This window comes from Nannospalax galili, unplaced genomic scaffold, assembly GCF_000622305.1.
Source record: "Nannospalax galili isolate Female #2095 unplaced genomic scaffold, S.galili_v1.0 scaffold387, whole genome shotgun sequence".
Lineage (NCBI taxonomy): Eukaryota > Metazoa > Chordata > Mammalia > Rodentia > Spalacidae > Nannospalax > Nannospalax galili.
Window position 1 is genome coordinate 1,007,963 of NW_008355795.1, and position 14,415 is coordinate 1,022,377.

Sequence of the window (14,415 nt, forward strand, 5' to 3'; positions counted from 1 at the left end):
TGCAGCCTTACCAATCCCTCTGAAGGCACCATGGATGGTACTGCGTAGACCTGGCATATCAGCAAATCTGAGTAGAAGGAGTTTCAGGTGGTTTAGACCTTTATTATAAAATGCAGAGCTATCTTGATGATATCTCTGTATTACACTATTTTCCCCTTTATGTGTACATGCAGAGAAATGAAAACCTGTGTTTAAATGCATGCACTTACAAGAGATCTATCATAAACACAAAATCTTCAAGTAACCAAGGAGGCAATGACATTATTAATGTTTTATTTTCAGAACATAAAGTGATTCTTACGAGTTGATAGCACTTTAAAATTAGTCTTGACCATTTAATAACAATCTGTAAGTAAATCAGTAATTGTCCAACAGTATCAGAAATCCTTTACTTTCTACTTGGGAACAACATTTATAAAAACACAAAAATATATTTATATACACATAATTGAAGGTTTCAGACAAATCTCTTCTAGATTCCCCGGAGTTATAATTTATTAATAAAATTGGCACAGACTGGTTATTACAGCTTACTTAAGGAAGTTTAAACACAAGTGTGGCACATTTTGCCTCTATGCGCTTACTTTAAGCCAGGTGCACATAACCTGGACTCCCAGCCGGGGCTTTCTTGGAGCTATCATCCGTATTCCCTCGGTTTGCGCTCTTCTGCCTCCCCCGCACTGTGCACCTTCCAGCCAGAGATTTGTTCACGGCATCAGAACCACCAGTGGATGGACAGAAAAATAAAGGAATGTAAAACGTCCATGTGGCAAGTCCACAGACCTGTTAAGGGTGTAATTAAGATTGGATGAAGGTAATGACCATGGTTAAATGACCATGGTGGACCTCAATTGTTCCTACCGCCTTCCAGACAGGTACCTGAGCTCTGTGGACACAGTGTGTTTTCCGGTGTAATGGAACATTGAACAAAGTTTATAAAATATGCAACCCATGTTCAAGTACGTAAGGAAAAATAATATAAATCTATTTTGACTGAGTTTTATGAGATCAGTAAATGAGTCACAAACTCTTGTGAGGTTTACAGCTCTTTGTATCACTTCTCAGCTAAAACAATCAGTGTTAACCAGGCACTTGTCAGCCATGGACTTGCTTCTGAGATTTCTAGAACATCTGCACCATCCCCATAAGACTAGAATGGGCACTTTTATTGCAGTTCAGGAGAGAACTTTTGAACAGTTCAGGAGAGAACTGTTTTGGTTGGAGAGTGAGAGGTCTCCCTGAGGTGCATGTCTGAACATCTGGTTCCCAGCTGGCACCGCTGCGCTGAGAGGCTGCGGAGCCTTTACGGAGCCTGGCCGCCAGAAGGTCACTAGGGGCAGCTCTGAAGGTTCAGTCCACCCTAGCTCACTGTGCTGCTGGCCCATGCCATGCAAACAGTCACTGCAGTGACTGCTGTGAAGGCGGAGTAACCCTGCTGCCGTGCCTACCATCCATGAAGGACAGATCTCTCAAACCTTGTATGGAAGCCCTTTTCCCTTAAGATGTTTTTGTTAGTGACTGTATCTCTGCGCTAAGAACTTTAACCAAAAACTTTGCTGATAACACTTAAAGCTTTATTGGACCAAAGTCCAAAAGAAGATGGAAATATTCTAAAGAATGGTTGGAAAAATCACTTTATAAAGCCAGAGTACTTTTTATGTGGATGAGACCATGCCCCTCAATCTGTCCTTACTAAAAATAAAATAGAGCAAAACATCTAAACAGGATCTCTTCTGCACTTCTTCTTGAAATGTTCTATCAAAACTTGTTTCCTTTACTTCCTGTCATTCTTGTTCTGCAACACTCACAGTGACACAATTTTCAAATAGTTTTTATTATATTGGTTTTCTGCACAAAGCAAAAGTCTGCGTTCTAGAGGATGACCACATGCAACCTTGTTCAAAACGATGGTACTGATGGTACGTCAAATTTAAGGTATCTATGAAGCTGACTGCTTTTTATTCGAACTGATTTCTAGAAAAATCTGCTCCCTGTATGCTGTCATATCTTCTACATCTTTGTAGTCCAGCATCTCCCCCATGGAGAGCAGCTTAAAGTTCTTCAGACTGAAAGGTGAGTGGCTCTTGACAGCATTTAACACATTCAGTGATGCTGTGACTGAGTCACTCAGAGAGGAACAGAAGGGGAAAATTCGAGCAGTCCACAGACTCAGGCACGTCTTACTTCCTGAAAACAGCTCCTCCGAAATGCTAAGATTCCAAATATCCAAGCAGGACGGGAAATCAACTCCGAAGAACCGAAGTGCCTTTATATCTGACAAGGCTCTCACACTGCTTTTCAGGTTATCTCGCACACCGAACACCATGGTTGAGTACCCTAAACGTCCATCGATCTTCAAGCTTACAGAACACATGAAAGAACCCGCGGGCAGGGCGGCTTTGGCTGTGATAGGGGAACCACTGACAATACAGTTTTCCCCAATGCACACCTCAGGCCCCAATCTAGAATATTCTACAACTGAGCCAGGTGCCACAGAACACCCCGCCTCCAGTATGCTGTGGATGATACAGGGTGCTTTGCTGGAGCGTTCTGGTTCAGCTGGAAGGACGCTGAAAGCTACTGACTGTAAACCAAGTTCTGACTTTAAAGTGCTGTCAGAAGTAAAATGGAACAGGTATTCCTCAATCGTTCCAAGGTGGTAAAATTTGGAGTTATTCAGAACAACAACGTTCAGTGATGTTCCCTTGAGGAGATGAAATATGCTCTGCCTCATGTGGACCAGCTGCGATTCTTGGCTGGTGACATTCGATGTGTTTCTGGTGTAATCCACAGTCGCCCCAGGTCCCAGGGCCTGCAGAAAGTCGCCATAGGCATCTATTTCACAGCTCAGCGGGCTGACCTTTTCATAGAAATCAAGCAACTTTCTTGCCGATTTATGGTCCATGTAAAATACGCTGTCGGTGTACACATACTCAGAGGGAAACTGGAGGCAGGCAGTGTCACCGCTGGCCATGTCCTGATGACCACGGTTTCTGGGTCTCTGCACGGCATTACACTGACGCATTTCTTCTATGCTGGGCTTGTGGAGGAATCGGTGGCTCTGCCTGTACTCCAGGTCTGTCTGTGGTAAGGAGGTGGAAGAGTCCAAGACAAACACCCCATGTGTGGTGCCTACAGCCAAACTACAAGGATGGGCTAAGGCAGTGAAGCCAGGCTGGTCAAACACAATGAACTCAGACTGTCCAAGGCTGTAAAGTTCAATGTCATCTGCACAGGTAACCAAGATGCCAGGCCTCATGCGTGAAGGGAAATCAATGTACATGGCTAGTTTTAACTCCAACATCTGATAAATGGGCTCACCAAACGGTAAAGCAGTGAAAATTTTTCCCAAAACACTTGCATTTGGAAGGCGCTGACTGTAGCCACCTATTAAAGAACAAAATCAAACCATTAAAAATATGCTGTTTGAAAGATGTTCAAGGCCGGGTCCCGGCAGGCCCGGGGCCCAGTACTATAAAAAAAAAAAAAAAGGTGTTCAAAATCCCCCTTCCAGCACAAAATGTCTCCAAAGACGTTAGACACCTAATATGGTATCAAAACTCAGGAAAGAATAATGAAATCTACACTTTTTAAAAAAGTTACAGAGTGACTTCTGGTAATTTGAGGTAATGTAGTTTTGAAGATTCTAGACTAGGAAATAACTCGAATATGCTACAAGCTTTGGTACTTTTTGTTTCTTTGTTGGTCTTTTTGAGACAGGGTCTTCCTGTAGCCTTACCTGGCCTGGAATGCTATGTAGACCAAGCTGGCCTCCATCTCACAGAGATCGCCTGCCTCTGCTTCCCAAGTGCTGGCATTAAAGGTGAGCCCCACCATGACCAGTCCTGAGGACGGTTTTAAATCAATCATATAACAAATAAAAGAACAATGGGGTGAAATGATCTTCTAAGGATCCTTTAAAACACATTTCAACCATGGTTAGCATCACATATTAGGAATATACTTCTCACAAATGCTGTTTAACAATTTCAGAATGGACTTCTGTTACACACATTTCCTGTTGTCAGTTCAACTTCCCACATATACTTAAAGGCAAATTTATTATGAATACTTTTATGAAAGATACTTTTTTCAATTTGATTCTTCCAAGAGATGAATATCAAAATGTCTTCATTTCCTGAAAAGTGTGTTTTCTTAAGTACACTAAATATTGTGCATCATTTTTATCTAAGGAACAAATGCCCAGTGGGATGGAGACTTTAGTAGAAAGAGTCAAACTCACCATGGTTCAGCACATTTTAGCACACTGGGATTTACTCCAGATCAGTGTGTATCAAATTTTATATGAATAATATGTCTAGAGTACTTTTCACATGTACATTGTTCAATAGGAGCTAATAATAACTTTCTATTTTTTCCTTTTCCTAAGACAAGACAATAGTAAAGTGTATACATTTAAAGAATTATCTAGGACTTGAGAGATGGCACTAAGGTTAAGAGCACTAGCTGCTCTTGCAGAGGACCTGTGTTCAATTCCCAGTACCCACATGGCCGCTAACAACCATCCATAATTCCAGTTTCAGGGAACTCCAAAGCCCTCTTCTGACCTCCAGAGGCACTGCACAACATGGGTGCACTTATACACATGCAGGCAATACACCCACATACATAAAATAAAAAGTAATAAATAATTTATAAAAGAACTGTCTATAGCCAATCCTCATATTTGCAGAGATCAGTTCATGACCCTAGGCAGATACCAAATTCTGAGGCTGCTTAAGTTGCCTAACCGAAAACGGTACACTGTTTGCATGTAATCCACACTGTCCCACTGGATACATATTTGTACTATCTCATGCAACACACCGCTAGGTCAACAGTGGTTATGCTGTGATGTTTAGGAAAACGAACAGTCTACATGTTCATAGAGACACATTGTTTTTTTTTTTCCAAATATTTTCTGTCCATGGCTGGTTGAGTCTACAGGAAGCCAGGACTCAAAGGGGCCCATTGCATATTTAGCTACATGTTTTCTAGTGTTCAGTTAATTGTATTAAATTGGCAGGGAGAGCTTTCTGTATAAAAAAGGTATAACAGAAATTGTTCTACATTATAAATTAGTCTTGAAAGCAGGATTTGGATGTACTACACTGACGTGATCTTTATCAAGACTCAGAGTACTATATATGAATCTGAAGACTTGGAAAGACTCTTGGAAACCAACAGGGTGAGTGCTATAAAGTAATGTCCCCTGGCCAATTCCAGGCCACAACAAAGTCTTCATCAGATCATTGGCATATAGTGCAAAGAGCAGATCTTCACCTAGACCAAATGTTCATACAGTTGAGTGTACTGGACTGAAAAATCTGCACTTTATTCTGAGATAATTTCCTTCATACTTTTCTGTTTGAAAACGTTCTATGTGAGCTTTTCACTTATATATTTGTTAACCCAAGTCTTGTCCTATTTTGTTTACAAAATTGTGGCAGAGATGGTAGCTTTTGGCTACAGATCCCCAGACAACATGAAAGGGAGTTCTGACCATTTTAATAATAATAGTGCTGATCCGGTCTGTTTCACAGCAAGAATCCACTCTCTGAGACTCCTGGGAAATGTCCATATGTTCAAGAGGTTGGTTTTGTGAAAAAATAATTTCCTACATGCAAAACAAAGATAAAATACCCCAAAAGAGATGATGTGCATAATTTACAATTTGTAGAATAAATTTTGTGAAAAATCATACTATTCATACTCTGAAAATAGAAAAAGAAAGAAAAACGAAACAGGAAAAGATCAACAAATCAAAATCCAGTGAAATGGTTTTAAAATACGGAGGAAATTGTTTGCAAAGGAGGAAAAGTTCCCAACTTGCCAAAAGTAGACTATTCAAGAGAAAATGTAAATTGACCATGAATGCCATTACCAGAGTGAATTAACAGGACAGTGAATGAACTCCATGTATCTCCATAGAGACTTTCCAAACACTGCAGGAAGCAGAGCGTTGACCCTCCATTTCCTTAAAAACAATTAAAAAGCAGAATTTAATTCACAGAAGCCTATCCAAATCTTGTAATGAGGGAAAATTTAAGTGTTATAATTTCAAATACCTGCGTTTTGTCTATAATTAACTAAGTAGGTAGGTTGAAAGGTGCTGGAAAAACACTAGAGCCGATCAATGTCAGTAAATAATCAAGCACATTAGTGTTTCTGAACACTGGTGGAACACAGTGAGCAGGTAACGTTCCCCAGAACCAATAATGAAAGGTAAATCACAGTCTGTGGCAAAAGACTAAGTGTGACCATTCATTCCATTACAAATAGTAGAACCTGGGCTGGAGAGGGGCTCAGCTCTTAAGAACACTGGCTACTCTTCTAGAGGACCTGGACTCAATTCCCAGCACCCACATGGTGGCTAACAGCGGTCTGGAACTCTAGTTCCAGGGGCTCCGATGCCCTCTTCTGGCCTCTGAAAGGCATTGCACACATATTGTGCACTTACATACATGTAGGCAAACCACTCAATAGACATAAAATAAAAATAATTAAAAAATATAAATCATAAAAACCATCTAATGACTCACAGAACTTCATCTAACACATGCATTAGATTTTCTTTTTCAAATTTTTAAGAACCTCGTTTAACTTCCACATAACATTCTCTGTAACTCAGATTCTCCTTTATATAATGGGAATGATAAAAGAACTGCCCTTCTTTCTCTGAAGAGTAAATTAGATCAGGCGAATACCATGAACATACATCATGTCTCTAGAATGAGGGGGAAGAAGGATGATTTCTTTAAAAATGCTACTATGTGCAAACTAACAGTACAGAATAAATAAAGATGAGTATTTGCTTTGAAAGCAAAATACTTTCAGTGAATAATTTTTAAAAAGTAGAGGAAACCATTTATAAGGGAGAAAAATGTTCTTACAGATTCAAAGGTAGAGTGGCATTCATTTTTATTTGGAAAGAAATATCAAACAACAAGTTTGTACTACACTGGGTTTTCAAATAAATGTCATATGGTACTTTTAAGCCACTGGACCCTCTTATTTTGTATTCTGTGTTGTGGTCCCAAGCGGCCAAGTGTACTCGTATGCTCCAGAATTGCTCTCTTCATGTGTGAAGAATCTGTTGGGTTGAGAAAAACCTTGAGACCTATTAATGAGGTCTAAGAGAATATTCAGAGTAAGTTTTATTAAAACAAATAAAATTATTTTAAATGCTGTTCTGGAAGTCTTTCCCTGCAAGTGAGAATGGCTAAGTACAGCTGGTCTCCGTTAGCCTTCGTTATAAAAAAGTCAACTTACATTCATATTTTTAAGTTTGTAAAGGCCACAGATAGGGATTGTTCTGAACTGTAAAGCACAGGAAAAGCTATCTTTCAATCATAACATCCAAACCTATGTTATAAAGACACCCATAAAATCTGTACCAATTTTGGTTCCAGGAGGGTCAACAAAGACGTGATACTGAACTCCAAGGGGTAATTCTTTCCGGTTCAGCTTTGCTGACAGTTGCTGCTTATAAGCGAGTTCCTGCTTCTCATCGGCTGCTGTAATTGCAACCACATCCCAGAATTCTCCAGCTGCCACAGGTTTGCCTATTTGAAAACAAGTAAGAAAAGAATTAATAAAATACCAGGATTTTCTATCTATTACAGGCTGGCTTGTTTTAAAAGAAGGGTTGGAAAAAAGGTAAGTATTATCATCAGCTTCCTAAGAGAATACAAAGAAACCACCTCTAACTTTCAAAACCAATTTCCACTCATCAGATTTCTCCGCATTCCCTGACTGAGAAAGTTCCATCCCAAAGGTCCAGGCCTTCACTTTTTCTGTTTATAAATATGGACACTTTAAATTACTGTTATTATTTTGGTGGCACTGAGCACTGAACAGAGGCGTGGCAATTCACGACAGTGCTCTATTTCGTGACCTGGCCTCCGCCTGTTTTTGCCCAGGCTGGCCCTGAATTCACGCTGTAATTCAGGCAGGTCTTGAACTTGAACCTCCCTAGCCTCCCACGTAGCTGAGTACAGGCTTGAGCCTCCAGAGCCAGCCCGAGTGCCTGTGCGCTTGTGTGCATGTGAGCACGTGTGTGGGCCTGTGTGTACTGACACAGGGCTTCCGTGCTTAGACCAGGCAGGCTTTGATCTCGGGAGATCCAATGCCTCTGCCTCCCAAGTCACCACCATGCCAGTTCTTAATGACATTTCTAGTAACACAAGATGACCAATGCAAACACATAAGTCATTAGACTACGAAAGAACGACTCCCCAGTCAACGCAATAAATAACCAACTGCAGTTCTGGCAAAGAGTGGGAATCTCTTTATCAGTACAGAGAGTCAGAGGGTGACTAGTTACAAAGGAGACTCGGCACCTAGCACTTATCAGTTCCAAAGAGTGCTATCCGAATACGAGTCCCTGGATTTTGGGCAATCACACCCATCACCCGTTTCCTTGCCTCCTAGTGGAGCCACATCATGGAATACACTGGACGGGTCTGCAGAGACCGAGGCAGGGGAGCAGCACCACGTCCAGCCTTGCAGACAGACTTAGCACGCACACTGCAGTACTGACTCTGCACAGCCTGGACGTGACGTATCAGCAGTGGTGTCGGTGGCTCTCCCTACATGTACATGCCTTAGGCAGAGCACAGAGAGAACCCAGGACTGGGTGGGCACAACCCGGAAGTGAAGCCGGAAGTCCGTCGGAAAGGTTTCCCCCCCCGCCCCCAGAGGACCCCAGACCTCGGTTCCGCCGTACCTCTCAGCTGGGCATGCCTTAGGCAGAGCACAGAGAGAACCCAGGACTGGGTGGGCGCAACCCGGAAGTGAAGCCGGAAGTCCGTCGGAAAGGCCCTCCCCCGCCCCCAGAGGACCCCAGACCTCGGTTCCGCCGTACCTCTCAGCTGGGAGAACTTCCGCAGCCGGCCCAGCATAGCTTCCCTCAGGGCTGCCATGGCCCGACTTCCGGGAGCCGAGCGCGCATGCGCACTGTGCTCCGCCCCGCCCCCGCGTGCGTCCTCCGTCACCGCGACCTAAGGACGGCGTGCGCGCATCTCCGTGGCAACGCGGGCCAGGGGCAGTGAGCTCCGCCCCCGGGTACCTGGGCGCGGGGTCCAGGCTCCCAGTGCTGCATCCCGGGGCACACGCGAGGCCGCGACCCGGCCGGGAGACGAGGCCGCCCGGATGCCGAGGTGCTGGTCCTCCCGTGCTCGGTCCTGGGCCTCTGCCATCTCTCCCGCCTCAGGGCTGCACCCGCCGGCCCAGCTGTGGTTCTGGAGGGTACAGCACTGAGTACCCAGCACCCCACTCGCTTCCCTGGCCTCTGGGGTTTTTGTATGTGTGGATGAGTACCCAGTACCCGTGGGGAGAGTCGGCCTTGTGTGTGCTTCCTGGAGCTGTGACTCTTGGAGAGTCAGGTGTATAAGGAGCTCTGCAGATGAGTGTGGACACAACAGCCTGCGGGAGAGTGCTGACTGAGTCAACTGTCAGGGAGATGGGCGATGCCATTCCGAAGTCCTAGCGTGCAGGGGCATTTGACAAGCTGCTCTCCGCTAATATCTTAACTGTGAAGCTTAGGCACTCAACACCCCGGGAGCTTAGAAGTTTGTGAGCGAACCTAGTTCTTCCCTTAAAACTTCACTAAGGAAAGTTTACTCTTTCACAATACATTCCTGTAGAGGAACCTTTAGAAAATACAGACGATGAGTGAGGTGGTACTGAAGGAAAACGGGTCAGAGAAACCAGCCTTAGAAAGCAAAATGTTTGCTTTTTCCTTTTGAGAGAAACAGTCATTCAAGGGTTGTCACGAGATTTGCCTTTGAAGAGGACACACTGAAATGTGAGGATGGACTCAGAGTGGACGGTGGGGTCTGGGGGCAAGCAGAGAGACTTGTTGCAGGCTACCATAGACCATAAATAGAAACTTGATGGAAGGAAGGGTGGACGATAACGGGATGGTGGGGAATTACTCCCGTTCGGCACAGTTCCAAAGGCAAAGCCAACATGTGCTTGATGCGTGGGTATGGAGTGTGAGAGAAAGAAATCAAAGATGTCAGCCTGAGGTTGCAATGGCAGCCGATGAGTTGAGACAGCCAAGGATGCGCGAGCTCCTTGTGAGGTGCGATGGAGAGGCTTGGATTTGGTTTTGGACATGTAGAATAAACATGTATGCATACGTAGTGGGAACGTATAGTGTCTGCATGCATTATACATATGGGTCGGGAGTTCAGGAGGGAGATCTGTCTGGAGAGTTTTGTAAGTTGTCAATATGGAATTCATTTCATCTCTGCAACTAGGTTGAGATGCCAAGGCATTCCTAGGGGTCACTGGGGCCTCCGTGTTTGAGTACTGTCTGTTCTTGTGAGGTGAGGTAAACAGTGCAAAGTGACCAAAGTGGAAAACATCAGATGGTGCAAAGAACAGTAAGAGTGGCATGGCAGACTGTCACACAGACTGGATAGACTGTCACACAGACTGGATAGACTGTCACACAGACTGTGGCTAGACTGTCATCACACAGACTGGATAGACTGTCACACAGACTGGATAGACTGTCACACAGACTGTGGCTAGACTGTCGTCACACAGACTGGATAGACTGTCACACAGACTGGATAGACTGTCACACAGACTGTGGATAGACTGTCATCACACAGACTGGATAGACTGTCACACAGACTGTGGATAGACTGTCATCAGACTGTGGATAGACTGTCACACAGACTGTGGACAGAACATTCTCGGGCCTAGGGAGGAAGGCCATAAGAAGTGAGTATTATTTCCCCAGTATAATTGTGTCACTCACAAAGAATATTAGAAATAAATATGCCACATTTCAGTTACGGTTTCTGCTCCGCCTGTCCCCCTGAAGTTTAATTAAATTTTAAGTAAAATTACATATATATATATATATATATATATTACAATGCCTGAAGGAGAATAAGTTTCCTTGACAGTTTTTATAAGTAAAATGTCTAGACATTTTTAGTTTATATAGTCATTGTTATAAAACAGTGAGTGTGATTGATCTTTAAACACTCTTAAGCTATCAGAATATTACATTTTTAACCTGAGCATTTATCTCGGAAAATTACTGCTTTGTGTGTGGGGGGAGGGATTTACTGTTAGGGTGGGGTATTATTTTACAAAAGTAAAATACTCCAAGCTCAATAGTAAACCAATTAATTCTGCACAAATCAAATGCAGTAAAAGTCTTGAATTCCACATTGTAAAAAACACGTTGAGAGACTGGAGAGATGGCTCAGTGTTTCAGAGCGCTAGCTGCTCTTGCAGAGGACCTGGGTTTTATTCTCAGCACCCACCCACATGGCAGTTAACAACTGTCCATAACTCCAGTTCCAAGGGATCTGATGCCCTCTTCTGACCTCCTCAAGCATTGCGTGACACAGGTACACTTATGTGCAGGCAGGCAATATACTCATATACATAAGATGAAAATAATAAAAAAGACATTGAACAAATTACTGTAATCTATTGAAAAATAATATTCTCTGAAGACATTTGTGATTATTTTTTCTTGGTGGAGTGAAAGAATCCAAAGAATTTCCTAAAAGAAATGTGAGCTAAAGGTTTCGAAAGTGGATTTATTTGAGTAATATGCTATGCCTGCCTGTGAGTTGGAGGCCAACAGTCTATGTCAGGTGTTTTCCTCAGTCATGGTGAGCCTTATTGAACCAAGAGCTCGCCACTTCTGCTAGACTCATTGGTCAGCTGTTGCCAGTGACCTCCTGTCTCTTCCTCTACAGACCTGAGATTGCAGGCATGCACAACCACACCCAGGTTTTTATGTGAGTTCTAGGGATCAAACTCAGAGCTTCTTAGTTGCATGGCAAGCATTTTACGGACTGAACTACCCCGGGAAGATTTACATGGTCTATAAAGACAATTCAAGATGGCTGCAATTGAATAATCAGTATGAGAAATGACTACTTTGAAATAAAATATTCTAGTACAGCTATATAGTTATGTATAGCTGCATAATATGCTTATATATTTGAAATTTGTGTACTGATGTGCTGAATGTGGAGAAATGGAATCTCTCATTAAATGAATTTTTGAGTTGGAAGAAAAAGAATTAAGAAAATAGAGGCAAGCAAAGGTCTTGGAAAAAAGATTGTAAAACACATAGCCAATGAAGGAATGGCACCAAAATAATCCAAGAATCAACAGTGAGAAAACACCCAGTCAAATATGGACAAAGGATCTGAACAGATTTCAGCAATGGATGTAATCTGATGGTAAATAAGCATACAGAAGGATCCCTGGGAATGACAAACTTAAACTACTGCTTATCTCTCTACATCTATTAGAATAGCCATAATCTAAAATATTGATACACCAAATACCAGTAAGTACACAAAGCACTTATTTCTCAATTTTTATGTTGTTGGAAACAAAATAGTACAGCTGCTTCCTAAGAAAGTGGCAGCTCATCACAAGATAGGACAGACCAGATGATCCACAAAGTAAGTTCCTTGATAATGTCCCTTAACTGAAAATTAACGTGCACATGAAAACCAGACACATTTGCTTGTACCAACTCTACTCATGATGACCCAGGCTTTAAATCAGCCAAGATAATCTTTAATGGGTGAACGGATTGATAAAACATTTTATATCCATGTAATGTATTATTATCAGTGCTTTAGAAATGAGTTATATTATGTGTTGGGATCAAACAGGGCCTTTGCCATACTAGGCTGTGCTCAGTTACTAAAATGAATTGCATTTTTAAAGAAGATATCAAGGAAGCCTAAATGCACAATATTTAGTAAAATAAGGCAATCTGAAAAGACTGCATATTATACACTCTAACTTTATGCTTATGATATGACATTCTGGCAACTCTAAAACTATGGAGACAGTATAAAGATCAAGGCTGTCAGGAACTTGGGAGGAAGGAGATGGCTTGAAGGTCAAAGGAGTTTGAGGGTTTCATATAATAATATGCATGCAATATGATATGGATGACCACATGCTACTGTCACTGTACATTTGTTGATAAGCATAGAAAATACATCACAAGTGTGAACCCTGTCGTCAAATATGGACTTCAGCTGTAGTATACAGGTAGTGGTTCCTCACTTAGAACAAATATGCACTAATGTTGATTGCTATTAAGAGAAGTTCTTAGCTGGGCATGGTGGTACACACCTTTAATCCCAGCACTGGGGAGGCAGAGGCAAGCAGATCTCTGTGAGATCCAGGCCAGCCTGGTCTACATAATGAGTTCAAGGCCAGCTGGGGCTACAGGGAGACCCTGTCTCAAAACAAGAAACAAAAACAGAAACATTGTGTTCGGGAGTCAGAGTGGGAAAATTAAACTTCTCATTTTTCCTTTGACCTAAAACAATAACAGAAAACACCTTTTTATTAAAAAAATCACATTATCCTAATAAAAAATGACACATTTCTTATATGACCCTCACTTTGCAGATTTCTTTGAGAACAGTCCCTGGCTTCAGGGGATGCTGTAGTTGAAAATTTAAAGTACCCCATTTTGTCTGTTATGAAACATAGACATGTCCGTGCTTCTCTTCAGCTGTTGTCAACTTTCCTGGTGTTTAGCAGCTCCTACAGCAAAGGGGAAATGAGCATTCTGGAAGGAAATCCCAAGGACAGGCTTCCACCGTCTTTTCTATTTGAGGGATTGCAAATGGTGAGGCACAGTGTGGAAGGTCCTGCATCCAGGGCTTGCAGAGCTCGAGTTCTGGAGTTCCTGCTGTAGCTATGTGTTCCTGGTCTGTGCCTTTGACAGTGGAGATGGGAGTTCAGGAATCTTCCTTTCAGAGAATTCCCTAGGTAATATTAGAGCTTGGGGATTATCGTGCTAGACCAGAACATGACAAGTACCTGGTGTCTCAGTAAGCAGGTCTGTATGGAGCTTCACCTCTGCTTTCTGGATCATCTAGACTGTTTGTCTGTGCTTAGGAGAAACTGAGCTTCTAATGGGGATGGTGGGTTATCTTGCAAGAGGCCACCAGGCTGAGTGTTTAAACTGTACATTCTCCTCAAAATGATCACTGACTGCCTTCTGTGAAAGCGGGAATTGCCTCCATAGCAGAGCACATTCACGTATATGGGAGATTCCATAAAGAGTATGTAATAAAGTGTTGATCTGAAAGTTTAGATGGAGCTAATTAGTCAGACCTAAAAGGTTTATCAGTTTTAACCCTAACTGCCTAATAAGGAGAGCCTAAAGCCAGCTGTCTGTAGGGAATGTTGCCATCCTGGCCCACACTGCCTTGGTCTTCATGGGGCTGGTTTTCACCTCTCCCATGAAGGTTTGAATTCGTGAGCTTCTCAGTTTTCAGTGCTGTCTACTGAGTGGTTACCTTTAATCCAAGGTGATTATGCAGGCCATAGTAAATTATAGCTTTATTGAAAGTAATTAAAAAATATTTATTTTAATTTGTGTGTGTGTGT

The 14,415-nt window shown here is 42.5% G+C and overlaps 2 protein-coding genes across 3 annotated transcripts in view; one reads left to right on the top strand and one right to left on the bottom strand.

Moving 5' to 3' along the window:
• Positions 1-252: 252 nt before the first annotated feature.
• Fpgt (fucose-1-phosphate guanylyltransferase) lies at positions 253-8,973 on the bottom strand. Of its 2 annotated transcripts, XM_008853643.3 has the most exons (4): positions 8,867-8,973; positions 7,398-7,565; positions 5,885-5,977; positions 253-3,387 (listed from the first exon to the last, which is right to left on the bottom strand). In XM_008853643.3, exons 1-4 carry the CDS (start codon positions 8,922-8,924, stop codon positions 1,940-1,942), a joined length of 1,767 nt encoding a protein of 588 aa, XP_008851865.1. In that variant the 5' UTR covers positions 8,925-8,973; the 3' UTR covers positions 253-1,939. The 2 variants fall into 2 exon arrangements, with proteins under 2 accessions (XP_008851865.1, XP_017658831.1); XM_017803342.2 differs by lacking the exon at positions 5,885-5,977.
• Positions 8,974-9,096: 123 nt separating this feature from the next.
• The window catches only part of Lrriq3 (leucine rich repeats and IQ motif containing 3), a 165,894-nt gene continuing 160,575 nt past the window's right edge, over positions 9,097-14,415 (top strand). The window contains exon 1 of the mRNA XM_008853646.2: positions 9,097-9,161. The gene's annotated coding sequence lies outside the window, so the exon portion shown is untranslated. The remainder of the gene's footprint in view (positions 9,162-14,415) is intronic.